At 40.5% G+C, this 14,377-nt stretch overlaps 1 protein-coding gene across 5 annotated transcripts in view; it reads right to left on the reverse strand.

Annotated features, from left to right (window-relative positions):
- DPP8 (dipeptidyl peptidase 8) overlaps positions 1-10,252 on the reverse strand; it is a 67,299-nt gene extending 57,047 nt beyond the window's left edge. Inside the window, exons 1-4 of one of the 5 annotated variants that reach the window (XM_029950719.1) lie at positions 10,047-10,252; positions 8,161-8,297; positions 5,684-5,953; positions 924-1,036 (exon numbers count right to left, since the gene is read on the reverse strand). In XM_029950719.1, coding sequence (XP_029806579.1) covers positions 924-1,036; positions 5,684-5,953; positions 8,161-8,197 — 420 coding nt within the window. In that variant the 5' untranslated portion in view covers positions 8,198-8,297; positions 10,047-10,252. Of the gene's footprint in view, positions 1-923; positions 1,037-5,683; positions 5,954-8,160; positions 9,563-9,775 lie in introns of those variants that run through there. The other 4 variants (XM_029950720.1, XM_029950718.1, XM_029950721.1 and 1 more) reach the window with 4 other exon arrangements.
- Positions 10,253-14,377: the final 4,125 nt, after the last annotated feature.

A 14,377-nucleotide genomic window follows, 5' to 3' on the forward strand; every position in this document is an offset into this window, starting at 1 on the left:
CAGGGCTACAATAAAATGCAAAGGGCCAAGACTTGGTAATTATTGATAATCACATATAATTTTATTAGTTTGAGATTTTCCACAATAAAAGGTAAAAACAAAAGGGAAGTTTGACTTATTAATTTGCAAACTGTTCCATTAGAAACTTACAATTATTTTGGTTTTTAGGAAAAGGAATTTTTCTGTTTTCAAGAAAAGTCATTAAGTCTATGTAAAAAACAACAATGATATATTTGCAGTCAAAATGATCAGATATCATGGAAATTATTTTTTTAATTTCTAAAAATAATATCACATTTAGTTCATTTAACCCAAAATGCTATTTAGTAAGGAAATATTCAATGTAAAATAATAAATGAGAACCAAAAGAACAAATAATCACAACCCAACTATCATCTTGTCCTTGGGATGTTTTCAACTATTTGCTTTCCACCTAAAGATAAAATATTGAGGAAAACAAAGACAAAACACTTGGGCTTCTGATTCTACATAAATTGAATTAGACTATTTAGAAACAAAAACTGAACTTAGTATCCTTACATGAGCACTGTTACTAAGTAGCAGAACTAAAGATTCAATTTAAACCTTTAAGTTAAAAAGCTTTCTGAAACTATACATTACTGCTTTTATATGAACAACTCCTCCCCCAAAATGTGAGAACTATATAACAAGTTTATAGAAGGGAAAGGTGGTTTAACAGGGAGAAGGTAGTTTTAAAATCTGAATTGTAATGTCCATAGTTTCAGATGTTGAGAATTAAATGGAATTTTACAGTCATACCTTCAAAAATATAAACATTTTAAATCTTTTTGATTCACATCTACTGCAAATATAAAACCCCACTTGAATTTTTGCCTCTTAGTAAAGGTAGCAGCATCTGAAAATGTACACCAAATCACAGGAATAGCAATGTTTAATCCTACCTGAAAAAGATCCAAAAGAGGCTTCCAAGAGAGCATTAAGACCGCTGCTCTGTTGATGGTTTTGGGAATTTCAGAATAAAACAGTGTATTTTCTCTGTTCTCACCAGACATAGCTATAAGAGAAAATCATCACGTAAAAATGATTTCCAGAGAAAGCAAGCTACTACAATCATACTAGTAAGTACATAATGCCTTCTATATATTGCAAAATTTTACACTCCTAACAGGTTAACAGGTAGGAGAGGCACAGGCCATTTGCCACAGAAATTTTCTTCAGTAAGACCCAGGCTTCATAAAAGAATGCTCAGGTTTCATTTCAATATCCAGATCCTGGTCCCTCTCAAAACAAACGTAAAAGTGTGTAAGATGATGTAAGGACAATTGCCATTTGTAGTTGTTTGAAAATTGTTAAGTTGCAAGTTGGCAATAGATTCATGAAATGCAAAAGGAGGGAGCTTTGTAGCAACTTCTGGTTACTAAGTTTCTTTTTTTCCTGAATCATTTAAAATACTTATTTAGGGGGCGCCTGGGTGGCTCAGTCGGTTAAGCAGCCGGCTTCGGCTCAGGTCATGATCTCAGTTCATGGGTTCGAGCCCCATGTCGGGCTCTGTGCTGACAGCTCAGAGCCTGGAGCCTGCTTCAGATTCTGTATCTCTCTCTCTCTCTCTGACCCTCCCCTGCTCACGCTGTCTCTCTCTGTCTCTCAAAAATAAATAAAAGACATAAAAAAATATATTTAAAATACTTATTTAGGGGCACCTGTGTGGCTCACAGTTTGTGAGATCAAGCCCCATGTTGGGCTTAGCACTGGCGGTGCAGGGCCTGCTTGGGACTCTCTCTCTCCTTCTCCCTCTGTCCCTCCCCTGCTTGCACTCTCTCAAAATATAAAATTAAACTTAAAAAAATAAAAATACTTATTGGGGCACCTGGGTGGCCCAGTCAGTTAGGCGATCGACTTCAGCTCAGGTTATGAGATCAAGCTCCACATCTGGCTCTTTGCTGAGAGCTCAGAGCCTGGAGCTGCTTTGGATTCTGTGTCTGCCATTCTCTCTCTCTCAAAAATTAAAAAAAAATTCACAAATACTTACTAAAAATTTTTGGGGTGTGTACCTGGGTGGTTCACTTGGTTAATTTAAGCCTCCGACTTTGGCTCAGGCCATTATCTCATGGTTCATGGGTTTGAGCCCTGTGTTGGGCTCTGTGCTGACAGAGTGGAACTCTGGAGCCTGGAGCCTGCTTCGGGCTCTGTCTCTCTGTTTCTCTGTCTCTGTCTCTGCCCTCCCCCACTAATGCTCTGAATAAAATTTCTTTTTCATCTTTATTTTTGAGAGAGAGAAAACGAGACAGAGTGTGAAGAGCCATGAGATCACGACCTGAATTGAAGTCAGATGCTTAATTAACAGAACGAACCACCCAAGTGGTCCCAAAAAATACTTATTTAGAAGTATATACAGATCTAACTGAATACTACTTTATCCTATTATAAATATCCTATAACCACAGTCAGTAAAACATTTCAGATCTAAGTATACTCATTAAAACAAAACAAAAATCTGCTCTTTGTTCTTCATTGGGGAAGGGTGAAGTAAAGAGGTCTATACTCAGTAGAAGCCAAGTTTATTCTGTGAAATCATGCAGTAACTGAATGGGAATACCACAGCAGTATAGAATGAGCTACATACAAAAGAGAAGTAATAGAAACACATTATGATTGTGAAGATGTGAACCAAAGAAAGTTCAAAGTAAAACAAAGTCCTTCTACCATAAAATGTGCTAGAATGATATCATTTCTAAAAAATCTAGGGGAGAGTGAAGGAAGGAGAAAATAAAGTATAATAGGAAGACCAAGGAACTCTCTCTTGGCTAGAACAGATCCTCAGTCTAGTGTTTTCTGTTTTTTAATTTTTTTTTTGTTTATTTATTTTTGAAAGACAGAGAGAGACAAGAGTATGAGTGGGGGAGGGGCAGAGAGAGAAGGAGACACAGAATTTGAAGCAGGCTCCAGGTTCTGAGCTGTCAACAGAGAGCCCAACGCTGGGCTGGAGCCACAAGCAGAGCCATGAGATATTGACCTGATCTGAAGTCGGGCATTTAACTAACAGGGCCATCTAGACGTCCCCTCAGCCTGGTGTTTTTGATAATGGCAAAGAAGGTAGTCTATGGAATGGCCTGGTAACTTCCATACTAACCCTTGCAAAGGCCAGGGATGAGTCCACAGACAGCCACGTCTTCCTTTATTTATTTTCCTAAACTGTTCTTAAACTTTCTTAATTTGTATTGCCTTTTTGGATAAAGTTAGATATCAGCTGACATTCACTTTAGCACTTGACTTTGTCTTAAATCTATTCCGTAATTCGAGTTACTTTGTTATAGAATTATCAGGATGGCAGTCACCTATCTATACCATTCATAATTTTATAAAATATGATATCATCCTTAAACCTTCTCCTTCTAAGAGTCTTCAGCCCTCATGTATGGAAAACCTGGTTCTCATTTATTTTCAAATGAGAGCCAGTCCCCATAAGCATTTCAGCTGACCCTCTTAAAACTGTTCCTTGTTCCATGTCTTCCTTGGCTTCATACGTGACTAATAAAAGTTTCCAAGGCATTCTAGGTACACACACACCATTTCCATATAAGCACAAATCAAACTTTTCCCATTGTTTCTCTCCTGATGCCACACTAGAACACACTTCTTGGTGTTCAAAGTATATTAAAACTTTTAAAACAATAGATTTATGCAAAGGAAATATTTTAAATTCAGATGAATATGAAAGAATTGAAAAATGAAAAGGCATACAACTCTCTTGAAGAGCTCAATATTTTGAAGACTGTCAATTTTCCCTAACTTCACCTATAAATAAAACGTAATAAGAGTATAAACAGCATTGGGAGAAAGAAGCTATCTAAGCTATTTTTAAGTTTTCATAAAAAAACAAACAAAAATAGCCAAGATAAATATGAAAAAGAGTGATGAAAGGTGACAAGTGCTAGCAAACAGTAAAATCTATAGAACTAGAAAGGCTAGAAAGGCTCTCCCTGGGACGCCTAAGTGGCTCAGTCAGTTAAGCGTCCGACTTCAGCTCAGGTCATGATCTTATGGTTCATGGGTTTGAGCCCCGTGTCGGGCTCTATGCTGACAGCTCAGAGCCTGAAGCCTGCTTCAGATTCTGTGTCTCCCCTCTCTCTCATTCCTCCCTTACTCACACTCTGTCTCTATCTCTCTCAAAAAAAAAAAAAGTAAAAAAACATTTTAAAAAATTAAAAAAAAAAATTTTTGTTAACTATGTAAGATGAAACATATCTAGTTAATATCTAGATATTATTATAAAATATCTAGGTCACTTATTTTAGTGATCCTTTTATATTGCATACAAATATCCAATCTTTAGGTCATACATCTGAAACCAGCATATGTCAATTATACTTCAATTAAAAAATAGTAATTTAAAAAACTAACTACAATGAGATGGCTGTTCATTGATCAGACTAGAAAAGATAAGAAAGTCTGACTACCCACTACTGGTACATGTGTGTAGAAACAGATACTCTGAGACAAGGCTGGCAGGACTATAAGCCCTGTAACCTCGATGGAAGGGTAATTTAACAATATCAACCAAAATCCAGAATATACACACCTCCTGTCGCAACATTTCCACTCTTTGGAATTAGTCCTATGCATAATAAAATTCACAAATGTACAAAACGACCCAACACAGTAAATATTCATTGCTTCATCTTTTTTAACAGAGTAATAGAAAAACCTAAACCCCCATTATGAGGGGCATGGTTAAGTAAATATGGCACAATTAAACAATGGAATACTCTGGAGTTGTTAAAAAAGAACGCATCTATATCACTGATGTGCACTAATCCAGAAAATAGCTTAAGAACACACGTATGTGCACGTAGCAGAGTAGCTCCCTCGCTGCGATCTAGTGAAAGTCAGCCCTCGACACAAGGGTTTGTTTAAAAAAAAAAAAAGAAGAAAAGAAAAAAAAAATACACGTATGTATATGAATGAAATAACTTTGAAGGAAAGGAGTAAATTTAGTTTTAAAAGTTTAATAAACATAAAAGTAAGTCAGTGACAAAATATATTTAATTTAGATGGATCTTAAATCTGGAGTGAATAGGCCCAGAAAAAAGGATACTAAATCTAGTCTTGTTTTTAAAAAATGAAAGTAGTGGGGCGCCTGGGTGGCTCAGTCGGTTAAGCCTCCGGCTTCGGCTCAGGTCAGATCTCACGCTCGTGGGTTCGAGCCCCGCGACAGGCTCTGTGCTGACAGCTAGCTCAGAGCCTGGAGCCTGCTTCCGGTTCTGTGCCTCCTTCTCTCTCTGCCCCTCCCCCTCTCATGCTTTGTCTCTCTCTGTATCAAAAATAAATAAAACATTTAAAAAAAATTAAAAAAAAAAAATGAAAGTAGCAACTGTTGAGAGTGGTTTTACTGTGTGTTCCTAATCTGACCATTCCTAAGGAAAGGTATTTTGAACTAGCTTTAGGAAGAAGTAATTTCTGGCATCTTTAACTTTGATTCTGAAAGGAAGACCAGGAGCAATCAACTCAATGGTTTCGTACCTGCAAGTGAAAATAATGGGACAAACCGAAATTGAAACAGCACCAAAACTGAAGTTCTTCCAATCATTTTCCCCCTTGAATGGAACATTATTGATTCATTTATTTATTCACCAAGTGTATCTAGCTTCGAAGTCTGAATTAAAAAAGAATTTCCTCTCAGAAACTATGACCTCATACTCACCAAGGTAATAGATCCTGTCTGAATGAGGCCCATCTGGATCATTCCTCTTCACAAACATAAAATCATGCGGTGCTTTAGCCATCATATAGCCATGATATTTTCTGGTATCAGCAAGCAGCTTTTTAAGCTGACTCCAGGAATATCGTTCAACATAAAATGGCTCCAACTTAGGCCGATCCTGTGACTCAATATTCTCCTCACACTCTGCAGTTTCAAAGATCTCAACACCCAGCTGTTCTGTTTCCATCGCTGCTGCCATGTTGCATTTTCCTAGAAAAATAAGGCACATGAAGTTGTTCACAGGCCTGCCTTCTTTTATATTAACTGAATGACAGTCTGATAGTGCTCCCCTCCCACCCGGAATAAAGGCAAGAAGAAAATGCTCTTCAGTATGGCTGCAATGAAAGCTAGTAAAAGTAATAGTTCTCTCTTCTGTGTATTCAGTTTAAAAATGAGATTTTTAAAAAATTAAGGTCATGTCTCTTTCACTGTGACTATAAATCCCTTTAGGAACTTCTATAAAAGGCTGTCCTTACATATCTCTTGCCAAAATTCCTTTTTCTTTCCCACACTGGAAAGAAATAGGCCATATGCCAGTTGGCTGCTATGTTCCATCCAAGAGCATGTCACTAGTAGAGCTAAATGTGCTAAGGGAGCTAAGTGTTTTTGCACTTAAAAAAGGAACACATTTGATAAAAGTGGACTTCTTCAGTTAACAGAAATAACTATGGCCAATTAGAACAGTGATAAAATGGCTGTAAACAATATACTTACAATAAAACAATGTAATACAATAGGGCACTTACCCATGAAAATATAAATACTGTATTCTTTGAAATGGAACTCCAAACAACAAAAGACTTAACTGGCTGGTACATTTTTCTTTGTCTTCTGCTCTTGCCTAGACATCACTATCTTATCACCTTTGGTGACTATAAGGAATTTATGTAACTATTATTATAGATTATACAACTTTTACTCTCAGAGAGGAAAAAAAGATACTATTTTCAAGTGCCTTTAATTAGTTGAAATAGTTTATGCAAAAAGCATTTAACTTTTCTACTATCAATATTTAGAAAACAGTGTGAACCCAATGTACCAGTTCAACCCCAAAATAATGTTAACGTTTCATCTACTAATGGTGTTTCTCTTCATCTTCCAAATTCAGAAGAGGATGTATTTTCCTTTATCTATTTCAACACTTAAATGTAACACAAGCAAAGTATCAGAGAAAATAACAGGAAGTGTTATCGTAAGCCATTGTGTGATAGTCTGCCGTGCATTATTCATCAAACTACCAAAAAGAAGCAACATAAACAAAAATTCTGGAGCAGCCTGCTCTTTTTGATTTGGGAGATAAATAGATTGCATTTATATAACTGATTTCATATAATCATTAACTACTTCCAAAGCAACAATCAGCATATGGCTGTATATTTAATACGATGTCTTTTTTAAAGCTCAATTTTCCAGGTTAACAAGAGTTTGTGGTAATAACCAACCACACAGAAAAAGTAATTAATTAGCAGGTGTGGGCTGTGAATTACTAACCAGGCGAGATTTATGGCATGCAAAATGAACTGAACTGTGTGGCCAGAACAGTGTGTCTTTTTTCATGCTACAGTGAACCATTTTCAATTTAACAGTAGCACAAGTGTCCCCCCCCCAAAAAAAAAACCCCACTCAAGAGTTACATCAGGCATCCAGCTTGTAATGTTACTCCAATTTACCTCCAATGACCAAAATCCAAACAGTTTAGCAGAGAAAAGCCATTTAGCTCAAACTGTTACTTAGCACACCCGATAGTTAAGTGGCAGCGTGTGACGGTGGTGACTGACCATCTAAAAGCTAATGGGAGGCCTACTTTCTATCAAATACATAAATGGATCTAGTTTGATTCCTGACAGAGTGAAGGACAAGTGAGAGAAACTACACACACCATGCTCATTTTTTTCAACTCTCCATTTGTTAAATTTGGAACTTCAAACCACCGCACACAAGAATAAGGCTAGGGAACAGAACAGGGAAGCTCAGCGGGCAGACATCCCAAGGCTTGCTGCCCAGCTTCCTGAGTCACCATTAACTTGACATCTCTCCTAGGTAAAAGATGCGTTAGCGTGCACTTATTAATAGCAAATTACCTGCTATTCCTAAGTTATCCTAGGTCTCTGGACTATTTCTGTCTCTGTCCACACACACAAATCTCACAGTTCAAATGACATGCTACTACTCTGTGTGCTTATAGTAAATGTATATCCTGCATTTCCTAGGATAGATCTAACAGTATACAATTTTAGTAATTTACACAAGTGTGTAACTAAATGACTTAAGTTCCAGGTTTCCATAACATCTTATATTCAAATACATTCTTTAGATTATAATTTCAAAAATTAGAGACTCAGCATAGTTTTCAGCACAATGCATATATTTCACTGCCCCACCTACCTCTTCACTCAAGGCCCTTCCCTCGTGCCTACCTGATTGTATTTTCATCTGCTCAGATCTCTTCCACATTCAAAGAGATCTTTTTCAAGTGACTCAACTTCAAGCACAGACCCCTCTGCTCATCTTGCTCTCTTCTCACGGGAGTCTTTCCTTTTCTCACCATCCAATCCTGCTCACCAGGATAATGAAATAAGATATAAGTCTATTGACCATTATTAAGATGGAGTATGAGAGGCCAAAAAGATCAAATCTAAAGTCTCAAATAATACTTAAAATTGATACAGAAATATCCTTCTTGGTGTAATATATAATGCCTGAATTATTTTTTACCTGCATTTTAGATTATAATTACAATTCTAAAAAATTTCAGAAATGTACAGCCTAATTTACTCAAAAAGATATCCCAACAACAGTGCAAATTGTGACAACTAGATATATATTAAAAAGTAAATTATGGAAGACCTTCAAAAAGTATAAATGGCATACAAACGTGGGGTTACTCAGTGGCTATTGCAAATCCTCAAAAATGACAGATGATTAATAAAATTTATTTCTACGTGATTGGTCCTGTTTCTGCTTTTACATTGTAATACATACTGAGCTGACTGGAGACAAACTCCGTAGAATGACCAGTAAAAATTATAAAACGGGCCATTTTCATGGAAAGGGAACTAACTTGCATTTAATAATTTTTTTCATAAGAAAAGGAATGTGCTATCCATTTAAGTTGCACTCCACTTTCGCTCCTTTCCTTTCCAGCCACAGTCTGAAAATAATCGACTTAGGTAACTTTCCCCTAAAAGGAAGCATTAAGTTTGTTGAAAGTCTGGCTTAGAAAAAAAGAAAAAAAGGTCTGTGATTACACTTCTTACTTTGTTATCAGTTTCAATTCTGGGCTCTCATAGCCCAAGTAGGTGAAGGGGAGAGATGCGGTGAGAAAAGGTCAGTGGCAATGGAGGAAAAACAGTGAAGTTATGAGAGCATAAGAACGATGGATTAAGATGTCAAAACACGTTCCCATGCACTAAACCCCTCACTCAGAGAAGAGCATGTTGGATTAGAGAACCGCTTCAGGACTCCTGAATTTGGACCGACTCAAATGTGATTCAAAATTGTTAATCCAAGAGCCAAACAGTCGTCCAGTTGAACACCACACGCGTCACTGAAGCCTAGCTATTTCAGTTTTCTGGGTCCAGAGCTAGCTGAGAGGTTGATTATCACAGACTGGGCAAAGATCTTAAAAGCTATGAATGGGGAAGAGGAAGGTGTAGCAGAGAATGTTGAGAAGGGGGGGGCGGGGAGCGATGCCAGTCTTAGGAGAAAAGTGTGTGAGGGGGAGAGGTGGGGGAAGCGGGAAAGGAATGTATATGTCCTGCTCCGGGTGGGTGAAAGAGAATGAAACGGGGCCATTGAGCAGGGAGGGAATCGATCTAGAGCGAGGCAAAAAAAAAAAAAAAAAAAAAAAAAAAAAAAAAAAAAAAAGATAAGAACACCGGCTGGGAAACCAGAAAAATCTCAGTCCGAATCCCATCTGCCACAGTCGAACTTTAGGCAGATCCCTTCGCCTCTGCAGGCTTCTTTCCTCATCCGTAAGCCCGGGCAATACCCGGCTCCCAAACCCAACGAGGCTCAATTAAGATAACGGACGTGGAAGCCGGGAGGCCAGCTGGACCCAGCGCTCAGGGGACGCCCAGTGAACGTTGGTTGACTCGGAATCTCAGAACCTCGGCTTCCTCTTCCGGCAAGTGTGGCCCCACCACCGCCTCTGATCCGCGCAGGGCGGCGCGCCGGGGAATCCGCACAGCGGGCTAACCGGGAGAGCGCGCCGGGCGGTTCCTCCGTAAGGCGGAGCGGGCCCGCCGGGCTGGGGCCCAGGCCTCGCAGGCGAAGGGGAAGGAGAGGGGGGCGGATACTGCACCTTCCCCCCCGGCCCCGCCCGGAGCGTCCCGACGCGTGCTACTGAGCGGGCCTGCGCCGCTTCATGCCGCGCCGCCTCCACTCCCGACCCGGCTGCGGCGGCTTCCTCGGCGACGGCGCCGGTGGCAACACAGGCGGCGAACGCGGCACTTAAAGGCGGCGGCGGCGGCGGCGGCAGCGGTAGCTACGGCGGTAGCGGCGCTTCGGCACTTCCGGTTCGTCGCGACCCGCCCTCGGACCAGCGAAGGCTCGGCGGGGCCAAGAAGGGCGCCGCTCCCTGCTGGGTGGGGTCCGTTGCCACAGTGCAGTCTAGTGGCCGGAGGAACGAACGCGGGGCGGGAGGGACACCGCTGCGGTGAGGGGGCAGAGCTGAAATCCAGAAACGGGCAGTGACTTGCTGGAAGTGGAGGATGCATTGTGGCGCGTCTCTACTCATCAATATTTTTTCATTCAACAAGAATATATTGAGTGCCTACTATGTACCAGGCAGAGTTGTAGACGCTGAGATCAGGGCAGGGAGCAAGCCAGTAAAAATCCCTGCCCCTTCTTGAGGATGACAAAGGGGAGGGACCGAGGCCTTAGGGATCTGCTGAGGGGCCCACTTGTGGTGGAAAGAAACCTGAACTTGGAGTCAGAAAGCTTGGCTCTAGCACTAATTAGTGATCTTTAGCAGGTCAATCGATCTCTTTGAGCCAAGGTTTTTTGATCTGTAGGAGAAAGATAACACATTATTTAGTTGTAATTAAGGAAAACCGTATCTGTCACAATAACACATAAAGAGGAGGAAACTGGCCAGGTCAGGATGGTGAGCAACTTGCTGTAATCACAACCAGAGGCAGGTCCTTTGACCTGAAGTCTCTCCTATTTCACACCATGCATTGGCTGAGAAAAAGAGAAAAAGGGAGGCTGGGGAGGTGACTGGGAAAGCAGCAGGTGTAGAATAAAAGACTGGAAAAGCTGGCTTCCGCTCTTTTCTATTATTCAAGGAACCATATGTCAGAGGATTTATTATAATAGAACTAATAAAAGATCCATTCCACTAATTTAATACACACGGCAACATACCAACTGTCTGCGCCTGGCAACCATGTAGGCATTTCAGAGAGCCAGGAAGTATCAGGCAGATCAAACTGAGTAGGGTGGAAAGGCCACTCGCCATACCTAAGGAAGGTTGAGCCTGAGGTGGGGTCATTCTGTACATTTTTCTAAACTATCGATTAAGGGGAAGTGTTTTCTTTCTTTTTTCATCCTTTTTTTTTTTTTCTTCTGTCAGTGACAGGCTGCAAGGCCCACCCTCTTGGAATAGCTAGGAGGTTACAGATCTACGAACTAGGTTCATACGATGCCCCAGTAGGTGCCTGGGCTGACTGACCCAGTGAGTCTCCCAATCCACTTTCAGCCTTGTGCAGTCTAGATAGACAAACATGATTTTGGTTAAGGATATCGACGGGCACCACATGGCTGAGTCGGTTAAGCAACTGACTTCAACTCAGGTCATGATCTCATGATTTGTGAATTTGAGCCCTGCATCGGGTTCTCTGCTGTCAGCACAGAGCCCACTTCAGATCCTCTATGCCCCTCCTACCCACCCCCACCCCCGCCCCACCCCGCTCAAAAATAAATAAACATGAAAAAAAAAAGGATATCTAGCTGGGTGAAGCACAAAATGACTGAATTCTACAGTTCGTTTTCTAAAACTTTTTCTACGAATAGGGGATTTTGTAAAAAGGTGAACAAGGAGAACGTGCACGATTGTCAAAGGCCAGAAAACAGCTTTAAGCACTGAGTGCAAGTTTCGTCCACAGCAAACACTCAGCAAATGCTTCCTGTGGCGGGAGAAGAGATGGCCCTGGCCCTGGGGCTAGAAAGGTTACATCAAGAAGGTAGGACACACAGAAAGTACTTAATGGGCATTGTTATTTGACTAGTATTATCTTGGGGTGCCTGAGTGGCTCAGTCAGTTAAGCATCTGGCTTTGGCTCAGGTCATGATCTCAAGGTTTGTGGGTTCCAGCCCCGCGTCTGGCTCTGTGCTGACAGCTAGCTCAGAGCCTGGAGCCTGCTTCAGATTCTGTGTCTCTCTCTCTCTCTCTGACCCTCCCCTGTTCCCACTGTCTCTCTCTGTCTCTCAAAAATAAATAAAGAACATAAAAATTTTTTAAAAATTGACTGGTGTTATCATAAAACCCTTAGCCCTACTTAAGCTTGGCAGTGCTATTTGGCTCTGCCTTTTTATGCCCTAGGCTATCTTTTAGTTTTATAGTTTATTTTGATGCTACTCATTACCTTCTCCATTTCCATTTTTTTTTCTTATTGGATTTCCCCTAAAGAGAGGAGTTCACAAGAGCTGGAAAATTTAGAAATAGCCAATAAGATCATCAGAAAGGACAGAGTCTCTCTCATTTGATGGATATGGAAACTCAGGCCCAGAGAAGTTTCCAGTAAGTTATAGGCCCTCTTCCTTTGTACCTTTCTTAAGGAGGACCTGGGAGAATATGTCAAGATTCAGTCTTCCTGGGGCACCTGGGTGGCTCAGTCAGTTAAGCATCCGACTTCGGCTCAGGTCATGATCTCACGGTTCGAGCCCCACACCAGGTTCTGTGCTGACAGCTCAGAGCCTGGACCCTGTTTCAGATTCTGTCTTCCTCTCTCTCTGCCCCTCCCCCACTTGTGCTCTGTCTCTCTGTTTCAAAAATAAATAAATGATATTAAAAAATGTAAAAAAAGATTCAATCTTCTTATCAGTAGCTCTCATCTTGAATGGAGGTCAGCCTCAGGTTTCAAGTTTGCTGGCTTGTAACAATGTTATTTTTTTATTACACACCTACCAGAATGACAAAGACTGGAAAGACTGAAAATACCAAGGATATTAAGCAACTGGAATATTCAAACATTACTTGTGGCATGTAAATTGTAATATTTCTTATTCCTATGTCAACTATATTAAAGAAAAAAAAAAAACAGGAACCAAAAAACCCCCAGACTGCTCATCTCCTAAAGCTCAACATACATCTGCCCTATGCATTTCTACTCCTAGGTATTTGTCCAAGAGAACTGAGCACATTTATACACCAAAAGATAATTACATAAATGTTTATTGAATTCCATCGCTTATTTATAATAGCTAAAGACTGGAAACAAGGCAAATGTCCTCCATCAAGAGAATAGATAATTTGTGGTGTATTCATGCAATGAAATACCATACTTCGGATACAAACAAAAACCATTCATTTCTATGAAATTCAAGAACAGACAAGCTCTACTCTACGAAGAGAGAAGTCAGCATAGAAATTTTGAAGGGGAGGGACGGGAGGCCAAGGCATATACTGACATGAGAGAACCTCTGGGATGCTGGAAATGTTCTGGACCTTGATCTAGGTGGAAACTAATTACACAGATATAAATGTACGTAAATGTTCAGCTTAAGCTAAACATTTAAAAAGTTATCATTTCCTGTATTTCTCAAAATGTTTAATGCCTTTAATTGGGGGGCACCTGAGTGGCTCAGTCAGTTGCGTGTCTGACTTCAGCTCAGCTCATGATCTCATGGTTCAAGAGGTCGAGCCCTGCCTCAGGCTCTCTACTGTCAGTGCGGAGCCTGCTTCAGATCCTCTGTCATCCCCTCTCTACCCTGTCCCCACTCATATTTGCTCGTGCTCTCTCTCCTTCTCTCTCGCTCTCAAAAATAAACATCAAAAAAGTGCCCTATGTTGGATCTGTATTGTATTAAAGGCAATGCATTAAAAACATGTTTATCATTTCAAAAATATTTATTTTTAAAATTCAAGGCTATCAGGTTCATTGCTTTTATTATCCCTCATACCCAGCAGGTTGCTTCACCTCAAACTGGTTTGCCTAAAAGCAGTTCTTCCTCACTGACAGGTAGACCTGCCAAGCACATATTTGATTTGGATAATCTCCAGTTTAAGAAACTTCCCTAATTCCCATGTGTCTGTGGGACATAGTACAAACAGCTTATTGAAGCAAACTCTTTCCTAATTCACTTCCCACCTGCCTTTCCAGAGGGGGGAACCTCTATTGTCCATGCCCTTTACCCTTAACACATGGAACCTTCCATAACTCTTCGCCTTTGGATTCCTGCCCTGTGCTTCTGCTGTCCTATCTCTGCTTCTTTCTCTATCAAATTCCTCCTCACATTTCACTGTCCAGCTCTTAAGGATTCAGTCTCAAATGTCCACCCATTGGTTTCCAAAACCCTTAGTTCCCGTCTTCCTGCCTCTGCAAGCTCAGCACATTCACCATATGTAAAACCCTCTGTGTTTTATAAGATCCACCACCCCCTGAATTAAATGTCTTCTGGGAACCTGTCTCA

Source organism: Suricata suricatta, chromosome 9 (genome assembly GCF_006229205.1).
Source record: "Suricata suricatta isolate VVHF042 chromosome 9, meerkat_22Aug2017_6uvM2_HiC, whole genome shotgun sequence".
Lineage (NCBI taxonomy): Eukaryota > Metazoa > Chordata > Mammalia > Carnivora > Herpestidae > Suricata > Suricata suricatta.